This window comes from Crocuta crocuta, unplaced genomic scaffold (assembly GCF_008692635.1).
Source record: "Crocuta crocuta isolate KB4526 unplaced genomic scaffold, BGI_CrCroc_1.0 scaffold73, whole genome shotgun sequence".
NCBI classification, from domain to species: Eukaryota; Metazoa; Chordata; class Mammalia; order Carnivora; family Hyaenidae; genus Crocuta; species Crocuta crocuta.
Genome location: NW_027529443.1, coordinates 4,180,912 through 4,199,648, shown reverse-complemented (window position 1 = coordinate 4,199,648; position 18,737 = coordinate 4,180,912). Strand labels below are relative to the sequence as shown.

The following is an 18,737-nucleotide window of genomic DNA, read 5'->3' as shown; positions in this document are numbered from 1 at the left end:
GTGGCTGTCATAATTTGGAAGGGTGCTCTGACATGGGGGGCACAGCAACATTTTTCTAAGCTATGCCAACTCCGCTCCGTAGGAAGAGACAGAAAGTCACCTGGCAGCAAGTGGCTGGTCTTCGGGGGCTCAGGTAACCATACCTGCTGAGGGTATGGACGGAGAGAGGCAAGCAAGGAGGCTTAAGAGAACCTCAGCGCGGAGGCGTTCTGTCCTTCCTGGCGTGCTCTGGGGCGGGCAGAGATGGCACGGGGTTGAGGCCCAGTGAAGGGACATGTACAAACGGTCCTGGGCCTTCTGGGAGGAACCCCCCGCTTCAAAGTTAGGGAAGCCTGTGAGAGACACGGTGTGGTGGCCGTGGCTCAGGTCCCCACTGGAAACATCCCTCCTGCAGGGCAGAGAAGTCCAGGCTGATGACAGGCCACCCACCACGGGGCCTCAGAGTGGTTCTGCCAGGTCTGGTCACCGTCACTGAGACTCTAAGTCCCCCGGGGCCCAACTCAGCCCAGAAGTGGAGAATAATAGCGTGAGAGGCAAGAAGTGGAAACTCAAGGCTGGAGCCGGTGGGGGCTGGTGGGGGCCTCTGGGGCCGCTGGCACGGCTGTTCCAGCAAGGACACCATCCCGGCAGCGAGCGACAGGCCCTCGGCCTGCCGGAACCCGTGACCGGGCTGCAGTGCCAGCGTACCGGCCGGGCCAGCCGGCCCCTCCCCCACCCCACCCCAACACCTGGCACTGGGAAGCAGCACAGCCCCATTTGAACTTCACAACATGACACCAAAGTTTCGGATCCCCTTTTTATCACTGTGCAGCCCAAATGCTTCTCCTTCCAGCTCAGAACCCTGCTGATCAATCTTATCCTGTCTCGGATCACACATACAGATGTCCGGACATAAATCCGCTTCAGTTCTCGCCAACGGAGTTTGGTTTTGCTTCCCTCTTTAAGCAAAGCTCTTTAAAAAGATTTTATGTTGTTACCTGTAACAGATCTTCACTGAGGACTTCTGTTTTCTCGGCCCTGTGAAGAAAAAATTAAAAGTTCAGTGTTAGAAATCCAGAAATGCAAAGCAACTCATGAAACTGAACAATTACTATCCCATCCCTGTTGGAAACAAAACAGCCAGGAGCGCCTGTGTGGCTCAGTTGGTTGAGTGTCCAACTCTTGATTTCGGCTCAGGTCATGATCCAGGGTTGTGGCATCAAGTCCCATGTCAGGCTCTGTGCTGAGCATGGAGACTGCTTGGGATTCTCTCCCCTTCCCTCTGCCCCTCTCTCCCCCCACCCCTCACTCGTGTGCTCTCTCTCTCTCTCTAAAATAAAAAAATAAAAAATTAATGAAACAAAACAGGCAGAAATGAATGGTAACGGGGGGAGAAATCCTACCAGTTTCTACATCAGAGGGCTGCTTTAGCAAAACCGAAGAAAAAAGCGAAGCCAACAAAAGTGTGCAAAGAACGGCAGCCCCAGAGAAGACCAGCACCTCGAGGCCAGTGGCTCCCAGACTTGGGCATGTACAGCATCACGGAGGGTGGGGAGGGTTTAAAATGCCAGTTTCCAGGCCTCACCTCTGTGCTAAAGCAGGTCTGGAGCAAGATCCTGCCTCTTTAAGAGGCCCTTTCTGCCCAGAATTCCACGGCCCAGACCCACAGCCCACCTCTGGAGAGAAAACTGCTCTCGAGGCACCTGGCTGGCTCAGTCTGTAGAGTGTGTGACTCTAGATCTTAGGGTCATGAGTTCGAGCCCCGCATTGGGCATGGAGCCTCCTTTAAGAAAAAAAAAAAAAAAAGACCACTGTAGAGAAGCTGAAACTTCAGTTCCTAAAATGATCCTTTCTGAGCTTCACAGCCTTACTGAAACGAGTCAGTCACAAATCCAGGAACTCAACAGTACACACACTGGAATAGTAACAACTAAGTACTCCTTCCTTCAGGCATCTCATCTTTATCTTAAAAAGAAACAGGGGCACTTGAGTGGCTCAGTCGGTTAAGCATCCGACTTTGGCTCAGGTCATGATCTCACGGTTCATGGGTTCGAGTCCCGCGTTGGGCTCTGTGCTGACAGCTCAGAGCCTGGAGCCTGCTTCGGATTCTGTGTCTCCCTCTCTCTCTGACCCTCTCCTGCTCACACACACTCTCTCTCTCTCTCAGAAATAAATTTAAAAAAACATTAAAAAATTAAAAAAAAAAAGAAATAAAGTATTTTCACAGTTTTCCCCTACTCATGCTTTCCAACTACCATTAACTACACAGACCTTTCCAGAGAGCTGACCTGGTGGCCATCAATCAGCAGAGGGGCACCCCGAGTTGCTCGAGCCTCAGTTGCCAGATCACAGTACTTTCCGAGGACTTCTCTGCAGTCCAAAGGGGTGGCCTCATTGCTGTACACGGTACCCAGAATAATGGTAATCAAGGTGCCATGGTGGGACTTCTGGCTCAGATAGTGATTTAGGCCAAGTCATTTAACACCCCAGCCCCGCTCCTACTGAAATGAACACGGAAACTTTTATTTTATTATTTTTAAGTGTTTATTTATATATTTGAGAGACAGAGAAAGTGTGTGAGCAGGGGAAGGGCAGAGACAGAGAGAGAAAGAATCCCAAGCAGGCTGCATGCTGACAGCACAGAGCCTGACGCAGGGTTTGATCACACAGGGTTTGATCCCACAAACTGCAGGATCATGACCTGAGCCAAAATCCAGAGCTGGACGCCCAAATGACTGAGCTGCCCAGGTGCCCCTGAACAAGGAAACTTCTAAAGGGAAAAGAAAAAAGTCTGTTTCAGTTCTGAACACTGGGGGAGTTGAGGAGAAAGGAAGACCATCAATGAACCAGAATTCTAAAGCCTTTTAATAAGATATATTGCAGAATGGAAGGCTGTGTGACCTTGCCTATGAACAAACCTAATGCAAGAGAAGGAAAAGCTGTTTGGCGGGTGAGTGGACGGGACACCCTAGAATGCCCTTAAAATGCCACTAAGCTCAGCGCAGCACCAGCTGCAGCAGGTACGGTGTGCATGCCTCCAGCCCACACCTGGGCAGCGGCACGTCAGGTAAAAGCCAGCATTGCCACAGAGGTTGCCAATGCCAGTTGTCGCTGCAGTGCCCTACTTAACTCAGAGATGCCAATGGGAATGGCTCACTCACCAGTTTCTGCAGGAAACCAGAACTCTGACCTAATGCAGATACCCTCTGGTCCACAGGAGCAGGGCCTGGAGATGAGGTCGAGGCCCCAGCTTTCAGACGAGGCCAACTTTCAACTCTATGAACGAGCCCTGCAAGCAGAGGGCCAAAATATGCCATTCCAGTCCCTGCTTGGCACACGTGGTGCCAGGCATTGCTGAAGCGCCAAACATAGGTAGTCACGCCAGTGGGGGAAGTGGAACAGGGCCCCAGCTGCCTAGCAGCTCAAGCAACGAGCCTCAGAAAGAACCCTGACGGTCCACCTAGTGGACGGCCACAGCTTCCCCATGACTCCTGTTCAGCGAGAGCCTAGTCCCTCCTCTCGCAAAATTCCATGACTGGATTGTGCAACTTCCGCCTCATCTTCTCTGGCCAGGGCCCTGTGTGCCGCAGACAGCACTCTGAAATCTCTTCCTTCCGTAAGTAGAAGTATACACAGAGAAAAGTCCCCAAGGCCTATTAAAACATTCAAAAGAAGAGATTCAAAAGTTCAAAAGAAGAGGTTCAGAGTAACCAAGTCCTTTTACGAGACAAAATTATTTTTAAAATATAACAGAAGAGAAAAACTTAATGTTAAAACTCGAACGTGGACCATTAGCAGGTATGAGAGGGTCAGTAATAGCCCAATGGTTTAGGAAAACCTGCTGTGTACAACTTGTTCAGTGACCTCTCCCTGGCGATTTGGAATGAAAAATCAAATACAATACAAACAAATGCAAACGATACAAATTGGCGCTTTTTTTTTCGGCGGGGGGGGAGGGGGAGGATGACGGCTGGCAAACACTTATGAGCGATCATAGCACTGCAACAGCCACACAAAAAAATAAAGCAAATGGAGAAACAAATCAAGTATTAACTTCGGGAAAAACAGAAAGTCCATAAGAAAGAATCATAGTACATTACTATGCTTAGCTGCCAATAACTGACAGGATATTATAATGTAAATATCAAATAATGTAAATACCAAAATATCTAATGTAAATAATGTAAATATCCAAAAATTGTATTATAACTGCAGTAGAAGGAAAAGGGAGCAGAAAAACGAAGAGGGAAGTCACACAAGAGCACTAAACCCTCATTTTTCATGACAGGAAGCCAATAAGTAAAAACTAAAACTTGATAACTTGAAGGATAGCAGTTTATATATTATCTATAAATGTAGACATGAGTAAATGCCAACATAAACAGAAATTTGAAAACAGCTGCCTCTGAGGTTGGGGAATCTCGACTGGGAGAGTGGGGTTACTAGAGAGAGAATTCACTGTGATAAGCCTTTTACTATTATATTTGACTTTTTAGATTATGTGTATAGTTAGTTTCAACGTTTAGAAAACAGTACGTTAGTTACATTTTTTAGCCACATGCTGGATATGGTTGAGTGATGCGTATCTTCAAGTGAAGCATGACTCTAACTTAAAACAATGGGTCCAACTGCCAATCTGCACAAAAGTATACAAGAACACATACGTCAGAGTGTCCAAAATACAAAGCAAATCAATATATTTATTGTCCTTTTCAGATTAACAACTGGACCTTTTGCTTTCAATTTAGAGGTACTTTACCTTTTGCTCTAGAGAGTGAAATATATGTGTGACATATGAAAATATTAACATATTGCTTAAAAATAAGTTTATGCTGTTTCCTGCCTTTGTGGACACTCTATATGGACTCATTATGGACACCTGATGCAGGACGTGAACTCACAAACTGAACTGTGAGATCATGACTGAGCCAAAATCTGGAGCCACCCTGGCGCTACTGAGATGTGATTTTTGATCAGATTTAGAAATTCATCAACTAAGCAAAGAGGGAGAGCAATATATTAAGGCCATCAAGGCACCTAAAGACAAAGTGAGCCAATGATTAAAAATTATACTTGCTAAGTCAGATGGTTTTAAATCAGACATTTTGCTGCACAGACCTAAACTTCTTGTACATGGGTCTTTTTCTGCTTTGTCAGAGCCTTCTTTGTGTCCCACATTCTGTGCTTGAAAACACGCTTGAGTGTTTCCTGTCTGTAACTGGGAAAACAATACAAAGCAGGAAAGCACTTCCGGCTCACCATGTTACTGGGGGGGTTTGTTGTTTCCTATGCAAGCCACTGTGCGACCTTACTAGTCATTCAAACAAGGCTTACCTCGGGCAGGGTTTTTAAATTTAGTACGTTTTTCTTTGTAATCCCCAAAGCCTGAAAGCAGCAGGGCTGTGCAGGCCTTGATGTCCTCCCCTCTTCCCTTGACTGGCTGTGGTAACGCCCAGCCTTTCGGTCATGCCTAACAGGGGCCTCGCTCTCACCGGGCAGTAGAAAATGGAAACGCTCCCAGTCTGAAGTAGTTCAACTCACCCAGAAATACAGAGATGCTTAAACTAGGACACAGGGCCAAACTTCTGGAGAAGTTTCTACCATCGCTACACTCAAACGCCCAATGCCAGACTGTGAGCCGCCATCTTGTTTCCCAGGATTCCAACTACCGCATCTGGGCCACACGCATCTGCATAATGTAAGTGTTATATGGGAGCCATGGGAATTAATGCTCAAGTCCACACCTTCAAAGCATGCTGTGATCCTCCAAGCACTGTGCAGGACTGACATCATCCCTGCAAGCCAGAGAATTCCAAGGGGGCAGAGAACAAGTCTATCTCAACCATCACTGCCCCCATCCCCAAAGCACCCAGCCTGCCACCTGCTTGCCATTCCATTGTAGGTGCCTCATAAATATACACTGACCGAATTGATGAAAAAGCAAATGGCTTTCCAACAATAGAGAATGGTTTGAAAAAAGGGTCTTTCTAGATTTCAATAGAGGTAGCAAGAAAAAAATTCAATAGCAGTAGGCAGAAAAGCAGATGTACACGTAGGACTGCCTGCCACAGTAGAATCCACAGCAATCAAAATCAAAACGTGATAGTGCCTTCCAAAGTTGAAAAAAATATATATAGCGACTAAACTACCCATGTTACTAGGGGCCAGCAAACTATGGCCTACATATCCAATCTAGCTCACTGCCTATTTTTATGAGGCAAGCTAACAGTTTTTACTTTAAAAAGGTTGCAGGGGTGGGGGAGAGAAATTCATGAGGAACATACAATATGATCCCCAAGAATAATATGAAATTCAAGTTCCAGTGTGCACAAATAAAGTTTTATTGAAGCACAGCCAGGCTCCTGTGTTTATGCATTACCTACGGCGGCCTTCATGCTACAACAGCAGACCAGAGTTGCTGCCACAGAAACCACATGGCCTGTGGAGCTCAGAATATTTACTGTCTGGCTGCCTACCAACCAGGGTGCCAATCCTGCTGTACACAAGTGATTCTCACAGGGTGTGGTGAAACCTCGCAAGAAGGCTTTTTGGAATCACTTTGAGGACTGGTATGTGAGGCTGGTCTGGAGGTGTGTATCTGGCTTTCTCAGGCGTTCTGCCTCATGTCTGAGAAGCTGCTGCTGAAATGAATGGGGGTGGCTGACTCTGATAATACAGTCCAAATGTGAGGCACAGCCCAGTGCTGGTGACGCTGGCAACAGGGAAAAATCAGAAATGATGCCTCTCTCCCATACCCACCTCCACCCACTCCCCTCCCCAACACCCACTGAAATATTACAACTATCATGTTCTTTCTGATCCCTACTTATACATGCATTTCAGGACAAGATCCAAATAAATATAACTGCCTGTGCCAGGCGTCAGCAACCTTCTTCTGGGAAGGCCAAATCATAAACACCCTAGGCCTGCGGGCCGCACCACTGCTGCCGTGGTTACTCCGCTCTGACGCCAAGACACCAAGGTCGCCACAGACAGCACATAAACGAACGGACCTGGCGACGGTCCAATAAACGTGACTTATGCCACTGAAATGTGAATTCACATAATTCTTGCATTTTTTCCCCAAACATTTAAAACTGCAAAAACCACTCTGAGCCTACCGGGGCTGGATCTGGCCCGCGGGTCATAGGGCTGCTGACCCCAGATCTGTGTACCAGTTCCATGTGGTTCCCCAAGAAGCTTCAATTTTTTTCTAATCACTTCCCAGATTCTTCATACTTTGAAGGGGGACGTCTGCGCTTTCCCAACTTGCTCTTCCGAAGGCAAGAGGCGCTGGCTTTTCAGGACCTCACTAGCTCTTGAGCCATTCTGAGCCCCTAAGAGCAGGAGCACACCTTTTACCACTCGGTCCCTCTCTCCCCAGGGACGGAAAACATGCGGCCCGAGAGCCAACGCTAACTTCAGGCACCAGTGTCTTCCCGGTGCCCCAAAATCATGGTGTCGATGGGTTTGGTTGACCAATTACACAGGATATCTGTTGGCTTTTTCCCTTAAACAATCACTTGGGGAGATCAATTAAAATGAAAAAAAAAAAGTGGGGCATGGAGAGAATTTTTAATAAACTGATTTGAAATGCTGGTTACCTGCAAATATCTAAGTGTATGTTTGATAAATAATATAAACTATGACCAATTGAGGAATCTCAATATTGTCTACAGGGCAGAGACGTATAGGGTCACTGACTGCAACGAAATTTCTGTTTATAGTGAAATTACAGCAGCCGGACCCACAGCTAAGCGGTGTTGCAGTCTGCCAGCAGCCAGACTTTGAGCAACCTTGTCATCTCCTGGCACGAGTGGTTTACAGAACCCACTTGAGCCTCTGTGCTGGGCTTGGACACATTCATCTGATTTCGCAGTGAGCCAGGGAACTACTGGGTGAGTTTTTCCTGTTCTATCTCATTAGATTAGCTGTCTTCTTCGATTCCTGGGAAGGGATCTGATGCCTACTTAATTGGATTATAAAAATAAAGGAAACTTCTGACATTTTATAAATGAAACAATTCGTTACACATTCCACAAAGTAGTTGTAAAAGTCTTAAAAGAGGGTTTATAGACTTCTAGGGACAGTATGGGAAAAGAAAAACAGAAGTTCCCCACCCCCACCCCGCATAACACGGCAAAGAAAAAGGGTATTTTTCAGAGGGAAAATGATCAAATTATTTCGGTAACAAGATGGGCGAAATATACTAATGTCTCTATATCCCATACTCTGAATTATTTCCCCAAATGATGGACCTCTGCCTACAGGTTTATAGCTTTTCTAAGATTAGTACCATTTACTTTTTGCCTTAAACAACCATAACAAAACCCGGATCAATCTTAACTGCATCTCTATACTATTACTTGAATTCCGATCCATAACGACGATTTTCAGATAAACTGAGTTGAGTTTTATTGTCTTCCTACATATGTAAGCTTATCCCACAGGTTTTTGTTTGGTCAGTTGGCCTTTTTCCCCTCTGGCACACGAAACGGAATCTATTTGCTGTCCCCGCTGTAATCACGTGCCCCCACCAACGGTTTCTGCTCATGGCAGAGTCGGAAGGAAGCTGGCTGCTGGGGACACTGTGCAAGTCCCTTCAGGGGTCTCCCCAGGCGGGGTCATGTATAGCACCTGCTTGGGCCTGAGGGCAGCTGAGTTCAAGACTTCAAAATTACCTAAGCAGGCAGAAGTAGGGGAGATATATTTGGTAAAGTATCTCAATGCAGACAGCATGTGGAGCTAAATCCTATTGGGCAGGAGGGAGGTTCTGGGATGGGGGACCCAGTTTATTGCCACAGCGCTGCAAGAGGCCAGGCGGTAAGGCTGCACAAATTCAAGGGCTGGGCTCTGACTCAGTGCTGTGGCCACTGGAAGGGAGACAGTCTGCATCTTAAGACAGGTTGTGCAAGCTCTCTTCCAAATGCTTCTTTCTAAGTCAGCACATTTGGACTTTGAAAAGCAGGTTCGGTTCCCATGAAAAGCAGGTTATAAATGATCATTAAGTTCTCAGTCCAGGACCCATTCTGCTTATGGCTTATCTGAAGGGCCCACTATGCTTACAGCTCATCTAAAAGACAGCCCTTGTAGGCGCCTATTGATTTTTCTGAGCCACTGTGAATCTAGGGAAAAGTAGTTAGAAAAAAAAGAAAAATCTAAGAGAGAACGGTGAGTCTCAACCATGGCTACACATTACAATCCTGGGGGCTCTAAAAACACTACAGGTAGTCCCATTTTTTAAAAATACTTATTTTTGAGAGGAAGAGAGAGTGAGTTAGTGGAGGAGGGGCAGACAGTGGATCCGAAACAGGCTCCAGGCTCCACACTGAGAGCAGAGAGCCAAAGCGGGAGCTTAACTGACTGAGCCACCCAGGCGCCCCCAGATGACTCCATTTTTATGAAAAGGCCAGAAAAAGCAATCTACAGAGGCAGAAAGCAGATTAGGGTTAGCTGAGGACAGGGGCGGAACAGAGCACTGACTCTAAAAGGCACGAGAGATCTCACTGGGGTAAGAGAACTGTTGTAAAATCAGATCGTGGTGACAGTGACACGGATGCTGTCGGTTTGCTAAGAAATCACTGAGGTTTTGCACTTAAAATACGCAGATTCTATGCCATATGAAGCATATCTCAATACAGTGGTTTCAGAAAGGCTAACACGCAGACTCCAAACAGGAAGGACCGAACGGAACCTCTGGGGGGAGGGCCAGGCGTTCTGTTGTAAAGCTTCTCAGTCCATTCCGAAGTGCAGCGAGGGTTGAGAACCCCCGACTGAGGAGGGTCAGAGGGCCAGAGCTGCAGGTGGCCCCGTAACCACCAGGACACGACAAAAAGAGGGGCCAGCAGTAAATGGCTGGCAGTAGCAAAATCAGAGGTGCTCGCACAGCACGGGCCGCACCCGTACTCTAGCCGGGTCAGTGCTGCCTAGAATGTGGTCTGATGTGTATGACTCACGACCGAGTTCATGCTCTTGCCCTTGCGGGCTGAGTGATAAGAACCCGAGGACGGCAGACTCTAAAGTTCACCGCAGGCAAAGGAGAAGGAGACAGAACGCGGTACGAGCTGAGTTAGGGCTCTGGGGTTAGACAGGCAGACTTGGGCGTCCCAGGGCTGATGCTTGGTCGCGGCAAATATGAGCGTCCATATCCTCCACAGTCAAACGGGAAGGATGGCAATGATAATGCCACCACCACAGTGATGGTTTAGCAAGGCCACTAATCTCCTTTAGCTCATTAGCTCGGTCCCCGGCGAGGGTGCATGGAGTGTCAGCTGTTCGGAGCATTACGACAATTAACCACCGCCTTCAGATAACTCCCTGGCTAAGTCTTATCTGTGGAAGACTTCCGCAGCGACCAGCAGACCACACAAAGTCAAAACTACAGCAAGAGCCCGGCGGCCCGCTCGTCGACAACAAAGGGTTGGTTGTGGCCTCGCTGCGTGGGCTGGCGGCCGCCAAAGAGAATCACAAGCACATAACGCACAGAAACTTGGAGACCCAGTATGTGGTGAGTCAGCAAAAACCCTTCAGCAAAGGATCAACGTCTCTGTCCTCTGTGCCTGACGCCGCTGGGAATGCAGCTGTAAAAATGCCGGCCCTGGCCGTTCTCAGGTGTGCATTCACAGAGGGCCAAAGAACTGTCTAGACAGAAACCATCTTAGGATGGCCTTGCTACGGGAAGTTTAGATCTTCATTCATTCAGCTGGTATTAGTGGAGCCCTCCGTAAATGTCAAGAACTGGGGAGGATAAAAGGAGAGAAATGAGTCACAGTCCCCACCTTTGGGAGCTAGGAGGAAAGACAGAAATGTAAAATACCAGCTTTGTTCCGAGCTTCTGGGAGCAGAGAGAGAAGCAGAACGGATTGTGTGGCCAGGAAGGGCTTCACAGGGAAGCCGCCTAAGGGGACCCAAACAGTATGGGAGAGGGAATGTGGAAAGGGTCCTATGCTAGGGCACAGAATAAGAGGAGAGGGGGCCTGGCTGAAAAGAACCAGGAACCAGGAACTAAGGGGCAATAGGGAGCCATCGATGGTTTCTCCACCCTGGAGTGGCATCAGATTTGAGTTTCAGAATGCAAATTCTGACACCGGGGAACAGGACAAAGGTAGAAGAGCACGTGGAGGGCATCTGCAGTTATTCAGGGAGTGAATAAGAACACAGACTGAAGTCCTACCAGTCTGATCCTGGCCAATGCCATGCTGCTACTTTAAAAGAAATGGTAGGGCTAAATCGCTGACTAAACCATCACCTTGAAAATATTTTAAAAAGTTCAGGAAAAACCTATACAACGTGGAGGTCTCTCTGATCAGGAAAGAAATTGGACATAGAAACTAGAATTCATGGACCATAACTCAGTCATCCAGCTTTCCAACACTAGATTAAGCTTACACTTGAACATTCTTGTCTTTGACGAAAGCACGTTTGCATATGCTATTTCATTTAATAATATTACACGTACTCTTATGGGGCACTTTTTATCCCTATCTCATGGAGGTGGAAACTGGGGCAGACACCAGGTAAATAAATGACATGTGAACCCAAGTCTGTGGACCCTCGGGAGGAGCAATTTTAAGGTCCTGCGACCAAAGCGGCCTCTCTCCTGACTCATTTTCATGCTACATCGTGGTCCTAGCTCCTCCGCAAACCAACCATATGCTCTACAAGTACAACCCAACCCTTGACCTTCTTGCACCTCACTTTATTTATATCTGCATCAACCATCTCATGCAATTTCTAAGAGACTGTAACAAAACAGAGTATTTGTGAGAAAAGAGAATATCTGAAACCTCCAAAGCTGTGCTTTGCAAACGTATTTCTATTAACAACAATAAATGCTACATAATTTTCAAAGGCATGAGAATTTGGAATATTGTGGATCCTCTAAGTTTCTAGGAGGAGAACACATTGCAGATGTAGCCCGGAAAGTTCCATCATCAGCATGGTGCAAAAAATGAAGGGAAAAAATGTTCACCTGGAAAACTGGGGTGAGGCTGCTTTGGCTGGATGACGGAGAGACTCAGGGCAGAGAACACCATGAATCTTCACTCGCCCTTTATTAAAGGTCAAAGAAAAGTGTGTTCCAACACCATGGCCTGATGGATGGAAGGACGCTATTGATGACTCAAAACAGAACACTGATTTTTTTTTTCTTAAAAATGAGGCCTTTTCTCCAAAGGATATTCAGAATAATGAAATGTTCCCTGAGTGGGGCAGTACCGCCCATTACTGCACTCAGCCCCAGAGCGTGTCATGCATACTCCGCCACTAGTCTTTTCATTTGGTTAGTCATTGAGCAAATATTTGTTGGAATCCCTTCCATGAGCCATCATGAGTAAGAGTCATGGCCCATGCGCTGACCGGGCGCAAGGGCTGTCGAGGAAAATAAGCAGTGAGTGAAGCACAGGGCCTTGGAGAGTACAGGCCTGTCATCACCACCGTCACAGCTAACGTTTATTGAGCTCGTACCGTGAGCTTGGCACTGGTCCGGGTGCTTGGTAAGAATGAGCCCTTGACGTTCACAATAACATCCAGGGGTAAGTATCATTACCTCCGTGCTACAGAGGAAGAAACGGAGGCACGGAAAAGTGATGTGACTTGCTCAAGGTCTGGCAGGAGGGCGCTGACTCCGGGCAATTTTGATCCCGAGATCCTGTTCTTCACCTCTGTGTTCCAGGTGCTTCGCATACATGGACTCACTGAATCCTCAAGATAACTAAGCCCTCGATGCTATCATCATACCTGTTCTGGAGATGAGAAACCTAAACACAGAGATGATGACAACTTACCAAAGGTTAGAAAAGATGGGAGGTGTCTGATGCAGACCTAACATAGCAGGACGGGTTTCTGAAACTGCTGATGGCTCTCGAGACCTCATCGGTGAGCTGGATTTAGAAGCCTGGATACTGAAGAAGGCAGTGAGGACGGCGGTGAGAGAGGGAGAGCGCAGGAAGGACACACACAAGGTGATAAAGGCTGCGGGAGAACCCGGGACCCCTGGGACCCTGCTGCATGGGGCCTGCTGAAGTCTGAGGGGAAGCAGGAGAATGAAGAAGGGCACTCCAGTACTCCGGGCCGTACACAGAGCGGGAGGCAATGGCCCTCCACCACTTAGGAGGGCACGGACAGCTGACCCCGCCCCCCCCAACACACACTCAGGGCCACGCAAGGCTTACACAGGCAGAGCCTGCTAAAGCGAAATGGGGATGACTGAGAGGAGGAGCGGTCCCTGCGAGGCTCTGGGCCTTAAAATGAATATCAGGCACTGGCCCACTACTGAAGGGAGGGCAAGAGAGCTGAGGAAAGTTCCAGTTCTCTTGATGCAAGCACACATATCCTACCAAGTTTGAGGATGTAAGGCAGGAGAACGGAGAACTGCCAGAGGAGAGCTCTCCATCCCACCCTCAGAGGAGCTGCGGCCAGCAGTGAAATGCATGCATCCAGAGCAACAGCAAAGCCCAGACTTCTGCACCAACAGACCAGTGGGCTTGAGTCCTCGCACAAATAGCCTGGCGGAAGAGGCGCACCCCTCAGTGTCTACCCACGGTTGGCATCCCGTCAGAGCTCCCCACAGGAGAAAGACAGGAAACATGATGCGCTATCAAGACACACAGCCAATGGAACTAGATCCAAAGACAGCTAAGACGGTGGAATTATTTTGCAGGAACTTAATTATGATAAATCCGTTAAAGGATCTAGTGAAAAAGGTGAACAGAATGAATGAGTAGATGAGGGGTTTCATCAGAAGTTTAGAAGTTGAAAGAAATTATCCACGCGAGGGGCACCAGGTCAGTTAAGCGTCTGACCTTGGCTCAGGTCATGATCTCACAGTTCATGAGTTGGAACCCCACGTCAGGCTCTTGTGTGGACAGCTCGGTGCCTGGAGCCTGCTCTGGTTTCTGTGTCTCCCTCTCTCTCTGCCCCTTCTCTGCTCGTACTCTGTCTCTCTCAAAAATAAATAAAAACATTAAAAAAAATTTTTTTAATTATCCAAACGAAAATACAAGGAGGAAAAAAATTGGAGCAGAGCATTCAAGAACAGTGGGGCAATATCAGCCTATCATACCTGGACTCAGAGTGCCAGAGGGAAAGGAGAGACAACGTGGAGCAGAAGAACTACTGAATAAACAATGGCTGGGAAGTTTCCAAATGTAATGAACAATACCAATCCACTTATTCAAACTCCAAGAACCCCAAGCATGATAAACACAAAGAACAACACACCTAAAGAGATCAAGGTCAAACTGTTAAAGAGAAAGAGAAAATCCTGAAAGCAGACAGGGGAAAAAAAAGAAAATAGAGGCACTTAAGGTGCAGGGGAGAGATAACAATGGCTGACTCGTCATCAGAAACACTATGACCAAATGACAACAGAGTGGCATTTTAAAGTGTTAAAGAAAAAAAACTAGTCAACCTGCAATTGTATAACAAATGCAAATATTTCAATGATGAAAACAAAAAGAACATTTTTTTAAGTAATCTCTACACCCAACGTGGGGCTCAAACTCATGACCCCAAGATCAAGAGTCACATGCTCTACCAACTGAGCCAGCCAGGTGCCCCTAAAATAATGACATTTATCAAAGAGACAAAGATTAAAGAGATTTCATCTCCTGAAGACCTCAGGAGAGGTCTTCTCCTCTCGTTAGTACGGAGGTGAGGGAAAGGGAGGCAGAGAAGGAAAGAATTTAGGCGCCTGACACCTATACTGGACCAGTCCGGGTGGTCCCCTTTTAGGGAAGGGTGGCAGGAGCTCTGGCTTCCCATGCCTGCGCTGATTAGGCATGGCTGTCTGCAGTCCCGGTCAGAGGAAGGCTGTGAGACTGCACCCAGCCTGCTTGGGAAAGAACCAGACAGACTGATAATGACAACAGAAAGATCTACCAATCATTCCAACTACGGATGGTTTTCTTCCCCAGGCTACATGTTATTCTTGATGTCACACCTTAAGTTTCACTGTGCAGGCACATGAGGCACAAGAAGTGTTAGAGATTTTATCTACTTTCTGGTAAAGTATTAGGATGGTTTCACATAGAGAGAAGACTGCCAACTTTCAGCTTGCAGCCTTTAACTTCTCATGTCCCTGGCATCTTGGGAGATTAAGGAACAGTTCTGGCTGCAGGTCGGCTTGGCAATTTACAGTTAACTATTCCTCAGCCTTGGCACTTTTGACACTTTGGTCCTGTGGGCTGTCCAGAACACTGCAGAATGTTAACAGCAGCCCTGGCCCCTACACACTTATAAGCCAGTGGCACCACGTCCCCTTTTCCCCAGAGGTGACAACCAAAACCATCTGGAGATCAGGTGGGGCGATCAGGGGAGCGAGGGGTGGGGGCAAAGCTGCTTCCGGTTAAGAACGATTTGGATTAAAAAAAAATCTTCAGGGCTGCCAGGAAGGCAAAAAGAGAGCAGTCTTCTTGTGTGAAAATCAACATAACTTAGCCGCATTAAAAGGACGACAGGCCATTTGCAGGAAGAGGAGGGAGGCTCCTCTGCCTCTGTAATGGCCGCATTAGCAGTGCTGTTCCTGACGATGTAAATTTGGGGGAGGGATGGGGAGTCCTCTATCCCGGGACATGAAAGAACACAGAAACCTTCTATACTGCCTTTCCAAAGACTGTTTCTTTTCTCAGTCCCCTAAGACTTTTTATGAATTGGTGACAGATTTTTTTAGTTGCCAAAAACTCTGTACCTTTTGTAGCTTGCTTTTTTTTTCTTTTCTTTATTTTTTTAAATGGATGGAATGGCCTTCTGAGGATTTTTTTACATCCTGTTGTCCCACCTTGGACCATGAGTGAACAGATAAAACAGCCACAGGGCTACTTTGTAATCAGTCATCTGGGACTTTTTCTGAATGGCTTTCAGTACCATCTTTTCTAACTCCCAGAAAATTTTCTTTTTAAACCTGCTCTAGCATTTCAGTGGATCATAACGAGAGAGAAGGAAGACACACATGTTTGGTCGATCACCTTAAACAAAAATGTCTCCCGTGATGTGTTAAGTTAATGGGAGAATTTTCCTACCCGGGATAATTTCAGGAACCTACAGGTGGAGGCGACCCACTGTGCTATAACAGGTTATTATGACAGTTGTGTTCCTAAGGATTTAAGAAAAATTCCAAATTATAAAATCAATTCACACAGAGGCAGGGGGGCAAACAAAATGGAGCATGTTCCACTGGCACAGGAAGTTCTATGGCATTACTGGGCAAAGCACTTCATTCTGTCTGGGTATCACCCTGAACAAGGTGTTGTTTTTTTCTTATCACACTCTTATTACTGTGAACATCTCATACGACTGGACCTCCTTGGCCACCCACAACCTAAAAGAACAGAAAAATACTCATCAAAGTGGGAGTTCAGAAGGTGCTGGCTCCTTGTGGGTGGGTGAAGTGGCTAAGGCTGCCAGCCGAGAGTGCATCTGCTGCGGGTCAAAGCCCTGTCCGCCACCTAAAAGCTGTGTAAGTATGAGGGGGTTATTTAATGTCTCTGTGCCCCTATTTCCTCATCCAAAAAATGGAGATATTAAGAATTTCTAACTTCTAGAATTCAGTGGATGAAAAGAGATAATATACGCAACATGCTAATTCCTAGAAAGCTCAAAATGTGGTTTTTGTTGTTATGATGTAAGTGGTGGAGAGTGTAGACTCTGGAGACAGGCCTCCTAGGTCTATGACCTCAGACAACTGATTGAACCTCTCTGGGCCTTTGTTTTCTCACCTGCAAAAGGGGATAATATAGTACTGATTTTAGGAGTAAACAAGTCAATACAAGACTGGCACTTGGAATAGTGCCTGGCACACAGTAAGCACCCAAATACATGTAAGCTAGCAGTATGACAGTTATTTTTTTCAGAAGGATCTTTCTGGCAACAGTGCGGAAAGTGCATGGAGGGAAGATACATCGGTGTACATCTTCCTGATGTATCTAACTGAGGAGTTGAGAATTAAGAGACCAGAGAATAGGAGACCCAAGTAAGAAAAAGGAGAGCCTCCCCACCCCCCACCCAGAGCAGCAAGGAAGGAGGGGAGGGGACAGAGGGCTATTACAAAGATACAATGCGCAGGACCTCGTGACGTGGCGTGGATGGAAAGGGAGAAGGGATCGCCTCGAATGAGCACCATGTTTCTACCTAGAGTGACTGGCTAGATAGTGAGGCTCTTCAGCTCTAGAGAAAGTCTGACATCATCTGAGGGTGAAGTCAACAAGGTGAGCTCCAGAAATGCCGGCGTTCAGGGGCCGGTAGGCAGTGCAGGTGGAGCTGTCCAGTGTGTTTCTTGCCGGGAGGTTCTGAAGCCCAGAAGAGGCGTCTGGACGGGAAATTCGGAGCAGGCTGTCAGCAGGAGCAGCAAGGAACACTGCTCTGGGGGAGTCTGCTCGGAATGCAGACTTGCGGGGAAGAGGAAGGCGAAGCACAGAAGCCTCAGCGCAGCACCGCGCAAGGGCAGCCCGAGCACGGAGCAGAACCGCAGGCCCCAGGGAGGCCGGGGAAGAGGCCGGACCGCGGGGCCGCCGAAGCGAGGCTGGACGGCGGGCTGAGAAGGCACAGTGCGGCAGCGAGGGCAGGGAGGTGTGAGGGGTGGCTCCTGGGAGCCCAGGGGCAGGGCCCCGAGGGCAGACAGAGAAGCCAAGCCACGTGGAGAGAGAAGCAAGCTGAGTAAACCCGAACGTCTTGAGCGGTGTAAAGAGCCGGTGGAGAGAGGGCCGCTGGCAATGCCGAGCGGCCGGAGGAAGGCTGGGGGGAGAGCCCCCCGGAGAGCGGCAATGACCATGAACACCCATCAGCCTGGGCGCCAGGGGAGGTGGCAGTAGCCAGTCTTCCCTGGAAACCGGGAGGCAGGTCATCTGAGGAGAGTGAGTGTGTCTGGAGTAGGGGTGGAGGAGGTTTGAGAAAAGTAAAAGTCTGGCAAAAACGCTTCGGGTGGGGGGAGGGGGGGATGGGCATGGAGGAGGACACTTGTGGGGATGAGCACTGAGTGTTATGTGGAAACTAATTTGACAATAAACTATTAAAAAAAAAAAACAAAAAAAAAACGCTTCGGAAAACGGGAGGGGAAACTGCGCCAAGGGCTGGAAGGCAGTCTTTGAAGCCCAGCTGAGCTTGGAGGGCGTGACGGTTCGGCCGGCTGGCCCCTCGAAACGGGATGACCCTTCTGGACCATGCCCTGCATCCTGGGCACAGGCGTGAAGAAGCCCCAGAGGAAAGAGTCCGGCTGTCACCCTGCAGCGCAGGTGAAGGAAAAAGGCTGGCTGGACAGATAGCTGCGAGGGATGTCAGAGACACCTGCTATGACTGACTGAGGCCAAAGGAAAGGGACCTAGGAAAGCGCAGAGGGGGTCTGTTAGGGAAAGGAATCCAAAGAGACAAGAGATTGGAGGATGAGGTGGAGGATATGGGTTCTGAGTTTAGAAGTGGCTCTTAAAACGCGATGGCAACTTTCCTCCTGGAAAGGGATGCCGGTTTATATTCCTGCCAGTGTACGACGATAGGACAGCCTTCAGCGGTGCTCCTGACACAGTGACATAGCATTATTTTGAGCTGTGCCAATTTAGTAGGTGAAAAATGCAGTCCCAGAGCTTTGTGCTTCTACCATCAGTTATAATTTTAAAATGAGTCTTAAATACTTACTGGTCATCTGTATTTCATCTGTGAGCATTCTATTCATGGTATTTGCTCACTGTAGTGCACTTCTTAGAGAGAGAGAGAAAGAGCAGGTTAGTATAGAAGAGGGGCAGAGAGAAAGTGAGGGGGGGGAGAGGGGG

At 47.8% G+C, this 18,737-nt stretch overlaps 1 protein-coding gene across 1 annotated transcript in view; it reads right to left on the bottom strand.

Annotated features, from left to right (window-relative positions):
• The window catches only part of ARHGAP17 (Rho GTPase activating protein 17), a 94,943-nt gene that overhangs the window by 51,859 nt on the left and 24,347 nt on the right, over positions 1 to 18,737 (bottom strand). The window contains 1 exon segment of the mRNA XM_077760559.1: positions 978 to 1,017. Coding sequence (XP_077616685.1) covers positions 978 to 1,017 — 40 coding nt within the window.